The following is a 16,950-nucleotide window of genomic DNA, read 5'->3' on the forward strand; positions in this document are numbered from 1 at the left end:
CATTTTACTACAAAGATCTATTTGTAAGCATAATGAACTTAACGTATTCTATCGGCGGAATTTATCTTCCTTTATTACATTCGGGTAGAATCATTTGGAATTCGTCCAACTTCCAAGAAACTCATCCGACAATAAAGATCGAAACTGCCAGCTACATAATTCCTACATACTTCAATCCCAATGCCACGCTGATTCATAACGTAGGAAGCAAGAATTACTATGCAATTTGCAGATTGGCATTGGTTGCTTCCACGCAAATATTTACATCTGGAATTTTGCAGTAGAGGTTTCTAGAAGTGACTCGGAATCTCTTCTTTCTTAGGAAATGGCCTCGGAATGAAAGTGATCGGAGGGAAAGAAATACCCGGTGGAAATGGGCTTATGGGAGCTTACGTGGCTAAAGTGTGTCCCGGTGGTGTGGTAGAAACACTAGGAGAAGTCAAGGAAGGTAGATTTTTTTTCCCTTAAATTCTCAATCCGATAGTCGATAGAAAAACCCTGGTTTATTCCAGTCGATTTTCAGGTAATCAGGTATTAGAATGGAACGGTGTTCCCTTAACCGGAAAAACTTACGAAGAAGTTCAAAAAATTATTTCGGTGATGGCCGACGAAGTCGAAATCGTTATCAGAAGGTGAATTTAATTATTATTAATTATATTTTCCGTGCGTTAATTTAACCTGGAGATTACCGTTTCAGCGACTTCAATATGTTAGAGCCGATGAGTTCGAGTCAGAGCATCAGTCCTCGGGACGGAATTAGTCCATGCTCCACTCCATCCGATTCGTTGAAAGCTGGAACTCCCGGGGGTCGAACTCCTTCACCTTCGTCTCTCTCCGCTAGGAAAATAGGTTCGCCCGCCAGCACTCCATCTTCGATCTCCACCCCTACATACAACAACGTAACTTCTTCGCATTTAGCAGCTGTAGATAAAGGTACGATACACACTTTGGCCACTATATTAAGTTTAATAATTAACTTACGTTTCATCAAAACGTTCTGCTCTAGCGCAGACGAACAACAGGGAACACTATCGAAGAACTACAGGTAATTTATCCTCTATTATATTGTCTCTATTCTCTTCTACCTATGTGTATAAATCAAATGAATTAAACATTTTTAATTGTCAGTGCAAACTTTACCTCGCTACGTAGGCAACCATTTCGCAGCTCATCCCAGCATGGAACATCGTGACAGCTGATGCGTAAAATATCCGCATGAAAATAACCTACTTCTATATGCCGCTGTGAGTTACAAGCTTCGTTTACAATAATGTTCGAAAAAATAAGAAATTTCGCCACGTAAGCTTCTGCTGTTGCAGCTATTGCTTACCGAGATCGACTGAATGTGAAGGCATGAGTTGTTTGCTTATTTTCGAAAAAAGTTCGCATATTTAGGGATATATTTTTTTGTTTAAAAAGCTTAAACTTTAAATAATTTAGCTTTAGCGTACTCTTTCAGATACTGCTTTTCTTCTAGGCACAAAAGTTTAACCACGATTAAAATGCCAACACGACAAAATATTACGTTATAAAAATGGTCCACTTTATGATTATATAAGTATAAAGTTAAGATAATTATTAATGAAATTTCTTGTTTATAAACGAATTAATTTTTCTGCTGGCATTTCAGTGATCAGAAGATATTGGATGTGGTGAGAGGCGGTTGAAGATGGCTGTGATTTGCTGATTTGTTATATCATATAGCGGCTCTACGTTACGTTAAAGATCAATAGTTTACAACTAGTTGGTGAATTGTTGCAGTTTATCCAATCATTCCCGTTGTTTTAGAAAGAAACGATCAAGGTGCTACGATTGTCAAACATATCTCCTGTTACCTGACCATTTCGAGGGCGATTTGTTGATACCTCGCGGGTCAAAAGATTACGTTCTGTTTACGGTGTGTCGTCCAAGACTTATTAATAATTCAAATGTTTTGCACTACGTGACATTCTCACTTTGATGTTGTCTCTTCCTCACATTATAGCGGTTAAGTGAAGTACTTTGTTTAGTAATTATTCCCGAATTCCGGGGATTTTACTTTATTGCGTTACATGTTCATATTGCTGAATGCCATTGTTGGCTAAGTTTTGACGGACCCACGAAATTACATATAACCTGTTGTTTCTCTAAAAACGATTCATTCTGTCGGTTTTGACACAAATAAATTTATTAATTCAAATTACTTTTGTTTGTTTCGTTCAAATTCTTCTCTTTCGTGACGTGTGTGAAAGAAGAGACACAATCGCCCTTTCATCCGAAATGTAAGCTTCGTTATTGTTGCACACCTGTTTTATTGTGCGGAATATAAAAGTAGACAGAGAACATAAATAATTCATTCTTTCCTATTAAAATATCGTTGGAAAGGAGTACAAAACATAATAATCTTAAACAGTTTTTAATATGTTACAGAAAATACATTATATCAAACCAATAAATTAATGATGTGTCAAATACAACAAGCGGAAATCCGATGTACAGGTATCAAAGTTATCGATTTTCTATCCCTGTTCCGCTATGCTGCATAAAATCCCGATGGTAGTCGCTACATCCTTAGATGACCTAAGCTGACCCGATATCGACGTCATCGATGTTTTCGTTAATATTCAAAAGAGTCGCTTTTTTTCAAGGATAAGCTGAAGCGAAATCGTCGTAAAAAGCAGGATTTCTTTTCCCTTGGGCAGTTCTAGTTTCTAGAGTCTTAGCTCCTTTCTTACCCCTTCCGGTTGCTTGATCCACTTCTTTAAACACGGAAAACACCGTCGACAGCGAATCGGTATACGAGAGTTTTTTATGCGGAAAGACGCCATATTTGTGAATGGCGTATAATTGTGGACAGAAAATACCAATGAGGACCGCAGCCGCCGTAGCAATGGGGGCTAAACTAGCGGCAATGTGTCTATCTCCGGTATTTGTTAGCATCCAACACGCTACCGCCCAACCGATAAAAACTGCTAAACAAATAACGGACGTGGCTATCAGACTCTTGCCTTCCGTGTAGTTGTAGGGCACGTTATGCACGGATAAGGTTGTTAACACTACCAGTAATAGTAAAACAACGATGTACACCTGAGATAAAAGAATATCACCTCTGGACATAACACATCGTACTTCGTCTTCGGCAACCGCGATGAACGGCGGTCGTAATATCCACCATTGTACTTCCAAAGCCAACTGTAAACCCACTATAAACAATAACGTAAGAACTTGATTCAAATTGCTGACGCTTCCGCCTAATCCTATAGTCTTTTGTGATCGTAAATGCATAGATTTGAGCAATAAAACGCCGAAACAGTAAGAATAGGCCACGTTCGGTACCAATCTTTGCAATCCGCATATAAATGAAGACGGCTTAAAAAGCAATAAAGTTGCCGCCCCGTATAAACTCAATACAGATAAAATTTGCAAAATTCCGAGTAATAAATTACTCTTTTTTAACGTTCCTTCACACATTTTCACTAGAAGAAAAACTAAAACGTATAAGGCAAACAACACGCCGACTGCTGACAATCCCAAGATGGTTAGAGCCCAGGGGCGCCCTATCCAAGATGCCAAATTCGATTCTTTTATGTCGCGCACGTCGATAATTTCTTCCTTAGGCTCTTCACTAATTATAACTGGAGGACTTTTACTCTCTTCGGGTACCACGTTTGCTCTCGGATGATTCATTTTTGGCTCGTGATGACTCGTTAACGAAACCGATCTCAGGCTCGACTGAGATAAATGGTTCCGATACAGATCGGTCTGATCGAATTTCTTGATTGCACCTAATACGTTCGGATCGATAACCAGACCCGAATCATCGCTATACCATCCGATCTCTTGAGATTCTCCGCTATTTACAATCCTCAATACGTATCTAGTGGTTGATAAGAAGCCATCTTTGCTAAAATGCAGTTTGTTACCGTCCAGTGTCGAAGCTCCCGTGCCGTGTAGCGTGTATCCGACATTTCTAATGGCTCTATTTATATAAGAACTTAAAGATTTTCTTAAATAAAGTAAACAATCCGTGCCTCGTCTGCAAATTCTGTTTTGAACGTTTTTCATGGCTGCTGCCAAAGACCAAATAGCTTTGACCGTGTTGGAAACGTCTCTTTCTAAAGAAGAATTGCGGATTTCTTCTACGTGTATGTGTTTCTTTAAATCCAACGGATCCTTGTGTAAAGACAAGTTAGACTTTTTAACTAATTCGGCCACTAAAGGGTGATCCAAAGATTCTTCTTCTGTCAGCAACTGGCGAAAATAGCTATGATATTCTTTAATATAAATAGAATTAGGTGACAGCATGATAACTTTGGATAAGAGATTAAGTTGAACGGGATTCAAAGTTGCTTTGAGTTCTGTTGATATATCAATGGGTGTTACGATAAGCCAGTATAGAGACTCGGCATCCTCGGGATCGAAATTTTTTAGAAGTTTGATGGCCTGCTGAGGGGAAAGCAAAGCCACCACTCCTTTCGGCGATGCCTGAAATCATAAAAATGCAGGCATAAGCAATTTACATTTAAAATTCGATTATCTCAATGTTTTAGCATTTGATCTGTATGAATAAAGGCCATGCAATTGTATTGACTTTAACGGTTCCAAATATCTAATTTATTCAAAAATTCTAATTATTTTTATTTTTTTTTAAATTTATAATAATAAACTTTATTAGACTTTTAAAAGTTGTTAGTCAAATACGTTGTTGAGGCTAATCAAGTGGCGTGAAGGATGCGTGTCACGAATACTTTAGTGTATACTCGTGACATCAATAGAACAGCTTTTCACCAAAAATATAAAAGAAATACAAGAGACCAAAATATATTTTTAAGAGAGAATTACTCGAATGAAAATAATCTTCTGGAAGAAATACACTAATTTTTAAAAAAATATTTTAATTACTTTATAAATAATTTAAAAGTAAAAACATACAAGATCTTTGAAGTCAGATTAATGAAAGATTAAATCCTGTCTTTAATTTTCTCTTCAAAACTAGTTAATTATTCATTTCTAATCTAATCACGCAATCGTTTCTAAATAAAATAAATAAAAAAAAACTAATTTTTCTTTGAAACAAAGCCTTAAATAGACACAATCAGAGTAAAATACTAGCTACTTTACGAACCGAAACTTTGACTTTCAATGGGATCTTTAGGAAAAAGATATTTATCGGTCCTTCGAGTGGCATCTACGAGTGGCATCTACGAGTTTCAATACAGTTTTAAAGGGTAAACAAGATCAAATGTACAATATTCTTAATACAATTGATATCATTAAGAGTAAAAACATCAGTTAACAGTATGATGGTTTGTGACGATGGCTCGACTGAACACCATTAGTGAAATTAGCTTCATTCGCTTCCAACGACGACGTTGTCATGGTACTGTATGTTTAATGGCCGAAATCGTTACAGAAATAACACGATCCACATTACCTAATAGAAATTCACTAATGTCCGCCACAACCATGAATACTTTTATGCGTTTTTTGGCCGATCGGATTACATATTTTATGAATGCGTTACGGCATTACCAGCTCTAATTTTATATTATCACTAATTACAATACGCATAAAACTTTCTTCGCCTCTCTTAATAGAATACTATCGAGGATTGTTAAGATATAATTGGAGAGGGGCACATTAATAGACTATGAAATTATTTAATGAATAGTAAAAAAGAAAAAAAAATGCGTATACCTTATATGTATCCAGTATATCGAGCATGGACTCGGTAATTGGGACTTCGTTTTCCGTCGTCGCCGGTAATTCTACAGTAATTACACGGATTCCAGCCAGTTCTGCTTCTTCCCAAAAGGCATTTCCCAATTGACGTTGTTGCTCGTCCGCGACAATAACGGCCACGTCCCATAATTCAAAACGAATTAACGTCGTTACTATTGCCTGAAACAAAGAAATTTCCGTTTTAGATGAAACCGAGTTAATTTCCTTTTAATCTTAATAATATACGAATAAAAATTTCAAATTAATTCTAGTAATAAAGATACGTATGATATATATCAGTCGGGCGCCAGTATAATTTCGTAGATTCGACTGTAGAATTTACCGATAACATAGAAAATCGTCTGAATTTTACGGCATTTCTTCTTGTTTCGTGCGTAGAATATCGAAATGGAGCGATAAGTCGAGTCGTAAAGCATCGTCGGTCACCAATAAATTCCGAGACACAAAACTCCATTTGAGATTGTGACGCGTGCCGAAGAAGAAAGAAAAATAGAAAAACTTCAAAAGATACGTCTACTTTACTACGTTTCTAATCCTAGATGATGTAGTTCCAGTTTTTCCATGCTTCCGAAGAAAAAAAAAAAAAAAAAGAAATTGCTTACTACAATCATTCCTCGCATGATAGACTGCCAGAATACGTTGTGTGGAGTCTACGGATGCTCGACATAGCATAGCATTGGTTTGGTTCGCTCGAAATGAGTCTAAAAAGAATTCATAGTAGAAGATAATGTTACACGACGATCTACTCTTACGATTTATTAACTGTAAATGACGTATGCCACGTAAAATACCCCAAAAATTGGGTATTTAAATTCGCATTTCATTAAACTCGTAAATGTATTTTGCCGTAAATGAGTCGATGGTACCCATCAGAAAATTGTAATTTTTCCTGAAAAAATTCGGTATTTTTTTTTATATATATATATAAATTTTTTATTACTTACCCTTGCTAACGAAGAAGAAGACGGTGCGGTGCTTAATAGATGAGAAGAATCCGAAAGATTCTGAACGGTTTTTCCGGATGTCAAAATCATAGGAATGGCGAACGATTCCAAAGTTTTAATCGGAAGTGAAAGACTGCTAACGTCTTGTAGAATTACAGCTGAAAAGTTGAAAATAATAATAATAATAATAATAAAGAATTTCAATAGTAAATCTTTCAAAATATCCAATTTTACAGTTGTTCGAGAGTAAAGAATCCTGCGAAAATCCTCTAAAAACAAGGGATTTTTTTCTTCAGTCGACTAACAAGATTTTTTTTAACGAAACGAAACAGTTCGATCCTTTTTTTTACGTTGTTTATATTACTTTATAATCCGAAATATAAGAGGAAGATTTTTTTTTTAAAGTTTTAAATTTTCCACTTTATATTAAAATAAAATTTTTTTAAAATATATATATATATAAAACAAAAGTAAACTTTGGTGAATAAAAGTAAGAAGAAAGCAACATTTTCGGATTATGTTTACGGCTAAATAACTCTGAAAAATGATATTTTTCTACCGAATATTGGAGGTATTCTTTTATCGACGCAAGAAGCAGGCTGAACGTGTCCAACATGAGTTACGAGGCGATAGAGCTGTCGCATTGCGATGTTTTCTAGGCCACAGGTGTCGTAAATGTAGATACCTGCAATAAAAAATAAATAAATAAATAAATAAAGTTTCAATTGAAAAGTCTCGGCGAATTATTCCACCTCTCGTCTACTACGTAACAGGCTTTGATCAAATGATGTGTACTTCCCTCCATTAATCTTACTTTACAAGAATCAATGTAAAATTATTATTTACTTAATGAGAATTTCGATGTTGGCATGGTGAGACTTATTAAGTGCCGGATAGTCGCTTCGCCTTGGAATAATTATAAGCAACCTGCCATAAGTTTCATCAAAGAACCATCACAACTGGAACAATTCGATAACATTAACGGCAATTTACATTTTTCTTTCATTTCTTCGCTCTTATCTATCGCATAATCACGTTCCTTTCTAATTATATATAATTGCTTACCTTAATAGAATAATATTCTGTATTTAAACTTGATTAAGCTATATATATTTTTAAATAATTTCTTAAGCAAAAGTAATATTTTTCTTGTGGAAAGTAAGTACTCGAGTTTATTTACTGCTTCATCAATAACACTGTACACTTATACGAATGGCGACAGGGAGACGTCGTGTTAAGTAGATGGATGAAGTCAAATAAATTAAGGAAATCTCTTTGAACTTCTAACAATTTATATTATTATATAAAGTGAATATTCTTATATATATATATATATATATATAGCAATTTTAACATTTCGAGCGGTTAAGATGAAAGATAAATAAATATTTCATAAAATTGAAATATTCTACTATCCATTGAAGCATGAAAACTGTTAAAAATAAATAGGAAAGTTTCATTTCTCTTCAATTTTCTAAGTTCTATCTGGAAGAAAAATTAAATAATTTATAAAATTGCTAGCTAGCTGCAAGAAATGAATTTTCGATGGAAGATTTCTTTTATATAATTCTTTATTTTTTCGATAAAATATGTTTGCCTTTAAATATTATCTGTTTTACTTTGTTTTTTCATACATTCGAGTGGATAAAATAGAATAAAGTTTTCATATTAATCACGTTTTCAATGGTGTATGAACGTTTACGAGTGACAATCAATTAAATTGGATCGTAACTCAGAATGGACAATGATTTAAATTTTACATAGTGGAGATCAGTAAGTATACATAAGTAGAAACGTCACCGAAGTAAAATAGAATTTTATTAAGGTAAATTTTTCTATTTTAAGAGCAGAAACGTCTCTCTTCTCTTCTCTGATATCTTCCTTAACATGTCCAATGGAAGTAACTTTCGACAGAATTGTACCCATATAAAAGCAACAGTTTTCCTACTTTACCTTCACAGAATCGACTATAAAAAGAAGATGGAAATAAATATAAAATGTCGAAATGTAGAAAATTACAGAAAAAAAAAGTAGAAGAGAGAATAAAATACAATATACTTTTCAATTTCTCGTTAGGGAGAATAATAATGCCCAATTGAATTTCGTATCAATAGACTTTCTTTTACGAATATGTAGGCCATAGAAATAAATTTTTTACGAAATTACTAATTAGATAAACTGTTAATTATTCAGGAGAATTCGAAGTATTAATTGCAATTTACATAAATTAACAAGAGAAAGAACTTAAGATAAAGAAAAATACATTTTTAATCACTTAAGTATGAATTTGTTAACGATTTCCTTGTTGTTGTGTATAAATATGGCGATGGGTAAAAGAAGACCCCGCCAAAATTTTTATTTTTGGATTCGGGACGTTGAAACGTCAAGAAATGTATAAAAAAAAGTGGGGTTTTTTCTGTATGTGTGGATGTTAGTGTGTGTATGGACACGACTTTCTTTGCCCACTTTGAAGCTTAATAACTCCTGTGCTTTTTGTCAAAAATTTCTGAAATTTTGTAGGGAGGTTTGGATGTTAGGGGCATTGACCCTTTTAAATTTTGGTGGGTAAACAGCGTGGGGATGGAAAGATAGAGGAGGTCATGTATGGGGTCGGACTTCATGACGATTTTACTCGTTATTAACATTTACAATATTATTTTTTGTTATACTCGTTTCTACCTTCAAAAGTAAGCTTTTTACCATTTTATAATAATTAATAATATAAAGAGTTTTTAAAATAAAAATTTCTTAACAGATGGCGCTACACACGATGTTAACATTATTGACGGGAAAGTTACGCAACTCGCAGACATTTTTTTGGTTAAAATTCTACAGTTTTTGTCTAATTAAACCGGTGCAACATTAAACAAAATTGATGAAAGTAAAATTGGATATTATAGCAAATAGATTACCGATATCGAAGTAGAAGACGACAACACGATAAAAAATTTAGTGAGTCATTTATTTATTTATTAGAAGTATCTGTGTGTAACAAAGAAATTGTTTCTCTGGGGACTTCAAAAAGCACTACTGATGCGGAAAAGTTTCGCAGACATAACAATACTTTTAATTCACAATTTTTATTTATTTATAACAATTCTCATAGAAAGCAAATACAATTTATTTTAAGAGCCTTATAATAAAAAATTAAATTTTTAATATTAAACTTTACTGAATTAACACTTGTAGGAATGATTTCAATAGAAAACACAAACACAATGTAATTATTTATACGAAAAATAAGAATTTCTTAGTGAAAACTTTCGCATGCGAGTAGGAAAAATATGTGAAATCCTTTAAAAATAATTCGAAACATTCAAGAATCTATTCAGTTCTGTAGCGTAACTTGTCATAAAATATATTGATTAAACATAAAATATATTTTAATAGATAAATAATTCATATTAAAGAATAATAAAGTATAATTGATTAAGAAGATGATTTGGATGAAAGCACAAATTGAAATGTGTTTCCGGAAGGATGCCAGAGCAATTGTATTTCATCTGTTGAGCGATATTTCTCATTAATCCAACACTTACCGGAATGAGATGAGGGAAGATAATTCACGCTCTCTACCTTGTTTATCTATGATAAATGTTCTTTGGTTATAAATAATGAGTTAGGATATACCTATGCTAAATTATCACAAGCTCTTTTCCTTTTCTAACTTTTTCCAAAAGAGCTTAGTATAAAGAATCCTTCTCTGAACACTTTACTGTTTAAAGAACTTATAAGAAATTACATAAATTTATTGTTTCAATTAACAGTACGATAGTATATATTTAACACGGGATATATTTTTCGGAAATTAATTTATACTTTTGATTAAATCACGATTCCCTATCGTCTCCATCACTTAGTAAACACACTATCATTAACTTTTCAGTAAAAGTAATAAGAGTATATAGTATTTAAAATGTTTTTTCGTATGTTTTAAATAAGCGTAGCCAACATTAAAAGCCCCCCTCCCCAAAAAACACCGCATTTTAGTTAATTAAAACACATTTTTCCAACACTGGAAGCGGTTTTTAATTTATTGCTTTAATTTTTCTCCACGAAAGACTGTTTATTTTCATTAAAAATATTTATAAAAATGAATAAATAAAACGTCTGATCATTTTTTTTTAAATTTACTAATTATTAACTACATTTATGGGCGGTTATTTTATCTCTTACAATCGAGAAAAGCTGACAGAATAATTTTCCGACGATTAAAAATACATAAAAAAAACACAGAAAATATTACACGAAATATTTATGTATCGAAAAATAATGAAAAAGAAATTTATTAATGTGAAACTAATAAAACATAAATTAACATAGCGTGCTTAATACAAAAACGTAGCTAATTGGATTTTGGTATTTTACGATCTGAAAACCTCATTTAAAAAGAATTCCCATCCCATCCAATGGCAATTTTATCTCTCGCATCTTTAATAAATATAAAAATAATTTCATTTAAATCGAAAATAAAAAAATAATTAAAAACAAATTTTACATTTTAAACCATCAACATCATTAACAAGTTCATTCAATACTCATAAAGGAAAAACAAAAGAAATCTAATCCGCTGGAGGCTAAGCGAATAAACGTTTTTCTATGGAAACTCGAATATATTTTTAAAATATTCTGAAATTTGATTTTTAAAAACATAACCGAGAGATTTATTATTAATTTCTTCCTTTAATTGTAAAGGAAGACGAACGATAGCCATAAAAGCAATTCGATAATTAACGCAGTTAAAGATAAATTTATGTAGCCAGACACTATTTATGTTTACTTTCTGAACATTATTCTGCTTAAATTTAATTGAATAAATTATAATATCGTGTAAAATATAAATTCTTGACTTATTAAAATTTATAAGTGGCAATTTAGTATTTCATAACCTTCGGAAAAATAAGATTTAAAACACACACACACACACACACAAAAAGAAAAAAGGAAAATTCCCTCTTCTGTTACTACTAATTTGTTGTCTTAAATAATAAATGAGTCGGGGATTATATTTTAAAAACTCTTCTTCTATTTGCATATATTCAATATTTAATCTTGTAAATTAGGTTCTTTCATCGAATTATCATCCACAGTTATAAATAATCTCCTCCGTTTAGTCAATTGGGTATGGTGTGGGATGGTTAAAGCTAAGGTTTGAACGAGTAAAAATACAGTTGATATCAATTCTTAGAGAAGAAAAATGTAGTTTAAATCTTGCGAACGTAACTATTCATCCGAGAGAATATCTAGAAAGAAGCTGGCATTTTTGTGACACGAAGAACGAATGAGAGCAGAAAATGACCTGTAAGGTCAGTAAATCATGTTAGTGAGCCGAGTTTCATGGTTAAAATTTATTCGGTTTACCAAACAATTAACCAAGTTCAAAGGCTACTAAACCCAGAATCATTCATACCATTGTTTTAAACGACTTCTTAAATACGGGAATTTCATCCATAAATTTAAATATCGGTACGAGAAGTATTTTAAAATGAATTATTTTGCGAGAAAGGCGGTTTAGAAACGATTAAATTTAATTAACCCGATATTCATTTATTTCCACCGTTACGTCGCCTAGACGTGTATGCGGATGATGGTTATCTTATTTATATTGTAATTATTTACCTTATTATTAATAAAGAATAGGATGTAATGAGGTGTAATTATCAATAAAGTGCAGGGGAAAGTCTGTATGGATGGTAGAAAACGTCCGTCTGTCGAACCGAATTTGTATTTTTCGAGGGAAATTAATAACAGTTTTCATACGTTCGTTCGAATTTCTATCCAAAATAAAAGATTTCAATTTTATTTTTCAATAAATATTATAATTATAAAAGTAAGGAAATTTAAGATGCAAACTCATGAATATAAATTAAACCCAGTAAGAAATAAACCTGGAAGTAGAATCTATTAAGAGAAGAAAACGTTTAAATTTTCAGTTTTATACGAGTTAAATATTATAAATAATTCATCTAAAATTAATTATTTTTGTTTTAAATTATTAAATAAAAATCTGTGTAAGCCTAAAATAATACACAACCTTTGAACAACGACCACTGGCAGGAGCATAAGAAAAATTGTCCTTGTTTGGAGGTTATTGAGGTATTTGAAAACAAAAATGGCCGCCGTTATTACAGTTACGATTGTATCTAATTGTATTATTTATCGAATTAAAATAATAAAACATAATTAATTATTAATTGCTTTGTAATAAATCAATCTTCTATACTTTTCTATCGCTCGTAGAATGCATTAAGATAATTTGATTAAATTAGGTGGCCAGAAAAATTGATAAAACAGGAAAAAAACATATTAAAAAAAGGATCCCACACACAATTTTCTGAGTAATTGTTTTGATGGATCTTCTCTTTGTAAGAGAAAATTTCCATTTTATTCAAACTTAGGAAGGGAGATAATAATTTCACTCCCTTTATAAACTAAACAAGCGCAAATTCCTTTATTACCATATTAGAATTCGCTTTCATTACATCGTTTAAATCGATTTAAATACTTGGCAAGTTCGGGATAATTAATAATTTAATTGCATGTTAATATATTTAATTGCTAACGGTAATTTAAAGGTAAAAAAACACGCGCTTTTTACAATTAACTTACTTACCATTCGCCATTATTTCAAATGCATATATAGTTTAATACATTAAAATAGTAAAGTTAGTTTAATGAATTATGTAAATGTTATCATTTATGTAATGATAAAGTATATTTACATTATCTTAAAGAGAATATTAACTTATATTGGGCGTTACATTATAGCGTTAATGTTTAGTATATTAATGTGAATGGTAGTAATTTAAACAATTACGTAGGGATTTAATTAAGGAGAACATTATTCTTGATAGCGATTTATGTGTCTAAAGGCTTACTTTAAGCTCGGTATTGTAAAAAAAAGAGCAGCGAGTTACGTTACAATATCCATAGTTTGCGCTAATCGCTACAGATTCGCGATTTATCGCTTACGTGTAATCGCGATGCGTGTAGGTATCGCGCGGCGACAAAATGTTGGATGAAATAATTTAATATTCGTAACACGTTTCTAGGATTATATTTGTGAAATTTTAAGCGTTAATGAAATTTTTTTTTTTTTGTATTATATTATACGAAACTATAAGGCGATCTTTACTTACCTATGTTTAATTCATGCGGTTCTTTGCGGAAGTTGACCTGTTGGGCTGCCCAAACTGCCGCCATGGCCTGCAAGACGGCACCTTGCCTAAGGCGGCCGCAATTGGTCCCATTGCGGGTCGGATTATGGATGGAGGTGAGTAAACCGACGTTGACTTGTCCCGGGTAGATGATGGGGCTGGGATCGCGAGGTAGCTCCTGTCCCCTACTGATGCTAATTTCAACGATCAGCAACAATAGTGGCAGAAGCGTCATTCTCCTTAAAAAGATTCTTTCCTACCAAATAAAATCGGAACGAATAAATTTGATATAAAAATAGGAAATATAAATTAATTAATGAATTGTCAAGGACATCGAAGCGTTCATTCACGCTTCGAGAGTACTTCCGGTTTAATACCTACCCGACAACGATTAATGAATTGATGTTATGTCCCCGTTTTAACTCGAGGATGCTTCTAAGGGGGTTAATTTTATATTAGTCATTTATCAAATTACATATTACACGCTTTCCTCTATGGTAACTTCCATGACTCGTTTCGCTCCGTAGCGATTCGAACAGACACTTCTTCAAATGGATAAAGGGGGAAAAAATATACAGAACGAAGTAAATTATACGTTTAATTAAAATTATGGCATTGTATATAGTCCTGGAGGACGAGGATTGGCATTAAAATGATCTTTTAATGCTGTCGTGTTGGCGATTTTACTACTTTTGTCGCGTCACGCCATTTCGATCGACATCTATAGGATTTTAATACAAAAGCCAGTCATAAAATCCACTTTATGACTTTAAATAATTCTACAAAATTCGAATAAGTCTCGGAACCTTAAATTTTAAGCCTTTTTTTTTTTCCAGATACGAGTGTAAGTTGTCCAGATATACATCATTTATTACACAGTATCTGTGATAAAAACTTATATATAAGTTACCTAATATAAATAACTTTACTAAAATAGAAAAAAAAAGCGTTTTTGTGGTTAAACGAATACGGAATTCATTTTTCTAAATTAATAAGGTCACGCTATTAATCTACGCGAATAAAGGTTAACACCGGAGGCAAACATTCTCGTATTCTACAGTGACGTCACAATATCAAACGGTAGAAGAAAAGGAAGAAGGCGGAGAGTGAGTTCAGCATATTTAGTAGATGACACAAACTTCGCTATCGGGTCAAAATGTCTTTGGAAGTGAGCGAAGAAGGAAAGTCAAGCGAGAACCAGTCTGCCTCTAGCGTATAACATTAAACAAGATAATTTAGTTTGGCCGTGTCCTTTCCGCATTCTTTTTCAGACGGATTCGAATTTTCTCACTCGAATTCTACAAAAATATTTTTATCCCCGTAATTAAAATATATTTAAAGGATTCTAATTGGAAATTTTAACATTTACAACGATCTACGCCCATTTTCCACGTTCAACGTAAAACTTAGCGGAGAACTTCGAAGCGTTGTAAATCCGAAATTTGTTTAATTAAAATAATTAAATGTTACAGAGTTTATTTTCAGAGTTACGAGTCACTCCGGGGCATTTGAATAGGAAAAGCACAGTATTTTTTTCTTCTTCGGACAGAGAAAAGAAAGAGATCAGAACTGCGATCGATATCGAGAAAAACTTTCGACTAGGTTAGGTCGTGCGACTAAAATTGGCAACGGTGTGCCTAAATATAAATCAATTTTTATTTCTAATACAAGCCAATTTGTCGTATTTAATATCTAAATAAATAAACTTAAGGCCGAACTGTTAAGGTTAACGTCCGACTCTTGTTATCGGCTACACTTCGTTAGTAATTGCCAATCACGGTAACATTATCGCGATTAACGTTACGAAACATTAACCAAACTAGAAAGTGAATTTAAATTATACTTCTCGAATATAAATCAAAATAATTAGATTTAATTCGCGTTTATCTCGTATAAACTACTTAACAAAGATTCGTTACAGAAGATTATTTACTTCGACAGAAGCACGGATTTCCGCCATTTTTATAGTTTAAATAAAATAGTTTAGAGAAAATTCCCCATTCGTCCTTAGTATCGATAAGGGAAAAAGGGATGTAATAAATACAGGAAATGAAAGTAAACGAGACTTACCACGATTTCACCGAATCCATGGCCAGTTTACAAAATGTTTCCGTGATTTATAGCGGGCAATTTATTATTGATTACGCGACTTTATACATATCCTGCCATTTTAGAATATGCTTTGACCTCCTCTCACACAACTGACTATATAGCATGTGGAGTTTGTTGTGGATGACAGATATTTTACGTGTCACCAACCAAGCGGATATCGAACTTGATAAAGCGGATTGGGATACCCCCGATGAATAGTTTGCCACCAAACTGAATTTGCCCACTTCTACCGAGTTGCAAATGTTATAAAAATCAATTCGAATTTGGTAAATCCCCAATTTTCTCTACTTAAAAACAATTAATACGCAGAATAATATTGTCCAGTCCTGTTGTAGGAGATTAATTTGTTTATTAATTAGGAAAGGCAACTGTCACGGAAAGTTAATAGCAATGAATACTCGTAGTCGCACCGCCCATCTTTGTCCTTTATTTAATTTTCTGGCAGAATTTTCCATCCCCACCGTGCGTACGATAAATCCACGTAATTTAGCGTGGGAAAAGGCGATTTAGTAAAGAAACACTAGAACGGGGCGGAGTCTCGTCGCGTTTAAAATAATTTCGCGAGACACTAAAATGATTACTTACTTTATATTATATCGACTGATTAAACGGTGACGAGTGGATAGGAGCGCTTTCTGTTTATTCGTTAACTTAGTGGCCATGTGCTCGCCCGCTATCAACACGCACGCAGTGACGTCACGTGGCTCACTTTCCGTTATCTAAACTGCCCTCTGTCGCTCGTAAGCGATATTACGGTTGCCGAAAACTCGCGATCGAATTCAATGGACACCGTAAATAAATAATTATCCCGTTTAAGGCCTTTGTAATTCGGCACCGTCAATGAGAGAGTTTTGCCTTGTTTTTTTTTTTTTTTTTTTTTTTTGTTCTGTAAGTTTATCGCCCGGCGAGTGTAGGAAATTCGAGCGATAGAAATCGCTAGAGAAGGGGGTGCGCAATTTGTCCGTAAGCGTTATCAATCTTTCTTTACCTGCTGTCACAATTGAGAAATTCGATGC

General features: G+C 33.1%; 2 protein-coding genes across 5 annotated transcripts in view; one reads left to right on the forward strand and one right to left on the reverse strand.

Moving 5' to 3' along the window:
* LOC136980212 (serine-rich adhesin for platelets-like) overlaps window positions 1-2,182 on the forward strand; it is a 65,367-nt gene extending 63,185 nt beyond the window's left edge. The window contains exons 12-17 of one of the 4 annotated variants that reach the window (XR_010881515.1): window positions 323-448; window positions 524-632; window positions 698-933; window positions 1,012-1,045; window positions 1,129-1,244; window positions 1,631-2,182. Coding sequence is in view for 3 of the 4 variants with exons in the window: in XM_067276289.1 (XP_067132390.1) it covers window positions 323-448; window positions 524-632; window positions 698-933; window positions 1,007-1,045; window positions 1,129-1,199 (581 nt within the window). In the remaining variant the exon portion in view is untranslated. Of the gene's footprint in view, window positions 1-322; window positions 449-523; window positions 633-697; window positions 934-1,006; window positions 1,046-1,128; window positions 1,245-1,630 lie in introns of all 4 variants that reach the window. The other 3 variants (XM_067276289.1, XM_067276291.1, XM_067276290.1) reach the window with 3 other exon arrangements.
* A 244-nt stretch (window positions 2,183-2,426) lies between these two features.
* LOC136980218 (metabotropic glutamate receptor 2-like) lies at window positions 2,427-16,635 on the reverse strand. The gene is made up of 6 exons (XM_067276307.1): window positions 16,520-16,635; window positions 13,805-14,078; window positions 7,225-7,350; window positions 6,666-6,823; window positions 5,677-5,880; window positions 2,427-4,464 (listed from the first exon to the last, which is right to left on the reverse strand). Exons 2-6 carry the CDS (start codon window positions 14,055-14,057, stop codon window positions 2,623-2,625), a joined length of 2,583 nt encoding a protein of 860 aa, XP_067132408.1. The 5' UTR covers window positions 14,058-14,078; window positions 16,520-16,635; the 3' UTR covers window positions 2,427-2,622.
* Between the last annotated feature and the right edge of the window lie 315 nt (window positions 16,636-16,950).

Source organism: Centruroides vittatus, unplaced genomic scaffold (genome assembly GCF_030686945.1).
Source record: "Centruroides vittatus isolate TY-2023 unplaced genomic scaffold, ASM3068694v2 contig_680, whole genome shotgun sequence".
Lineage (NCBI taxonomy): Eukaryota > Metazoa > Arthropoda > Arachnida > Scorpiones > Buthidae > Centruroides > Centruroides vittatus.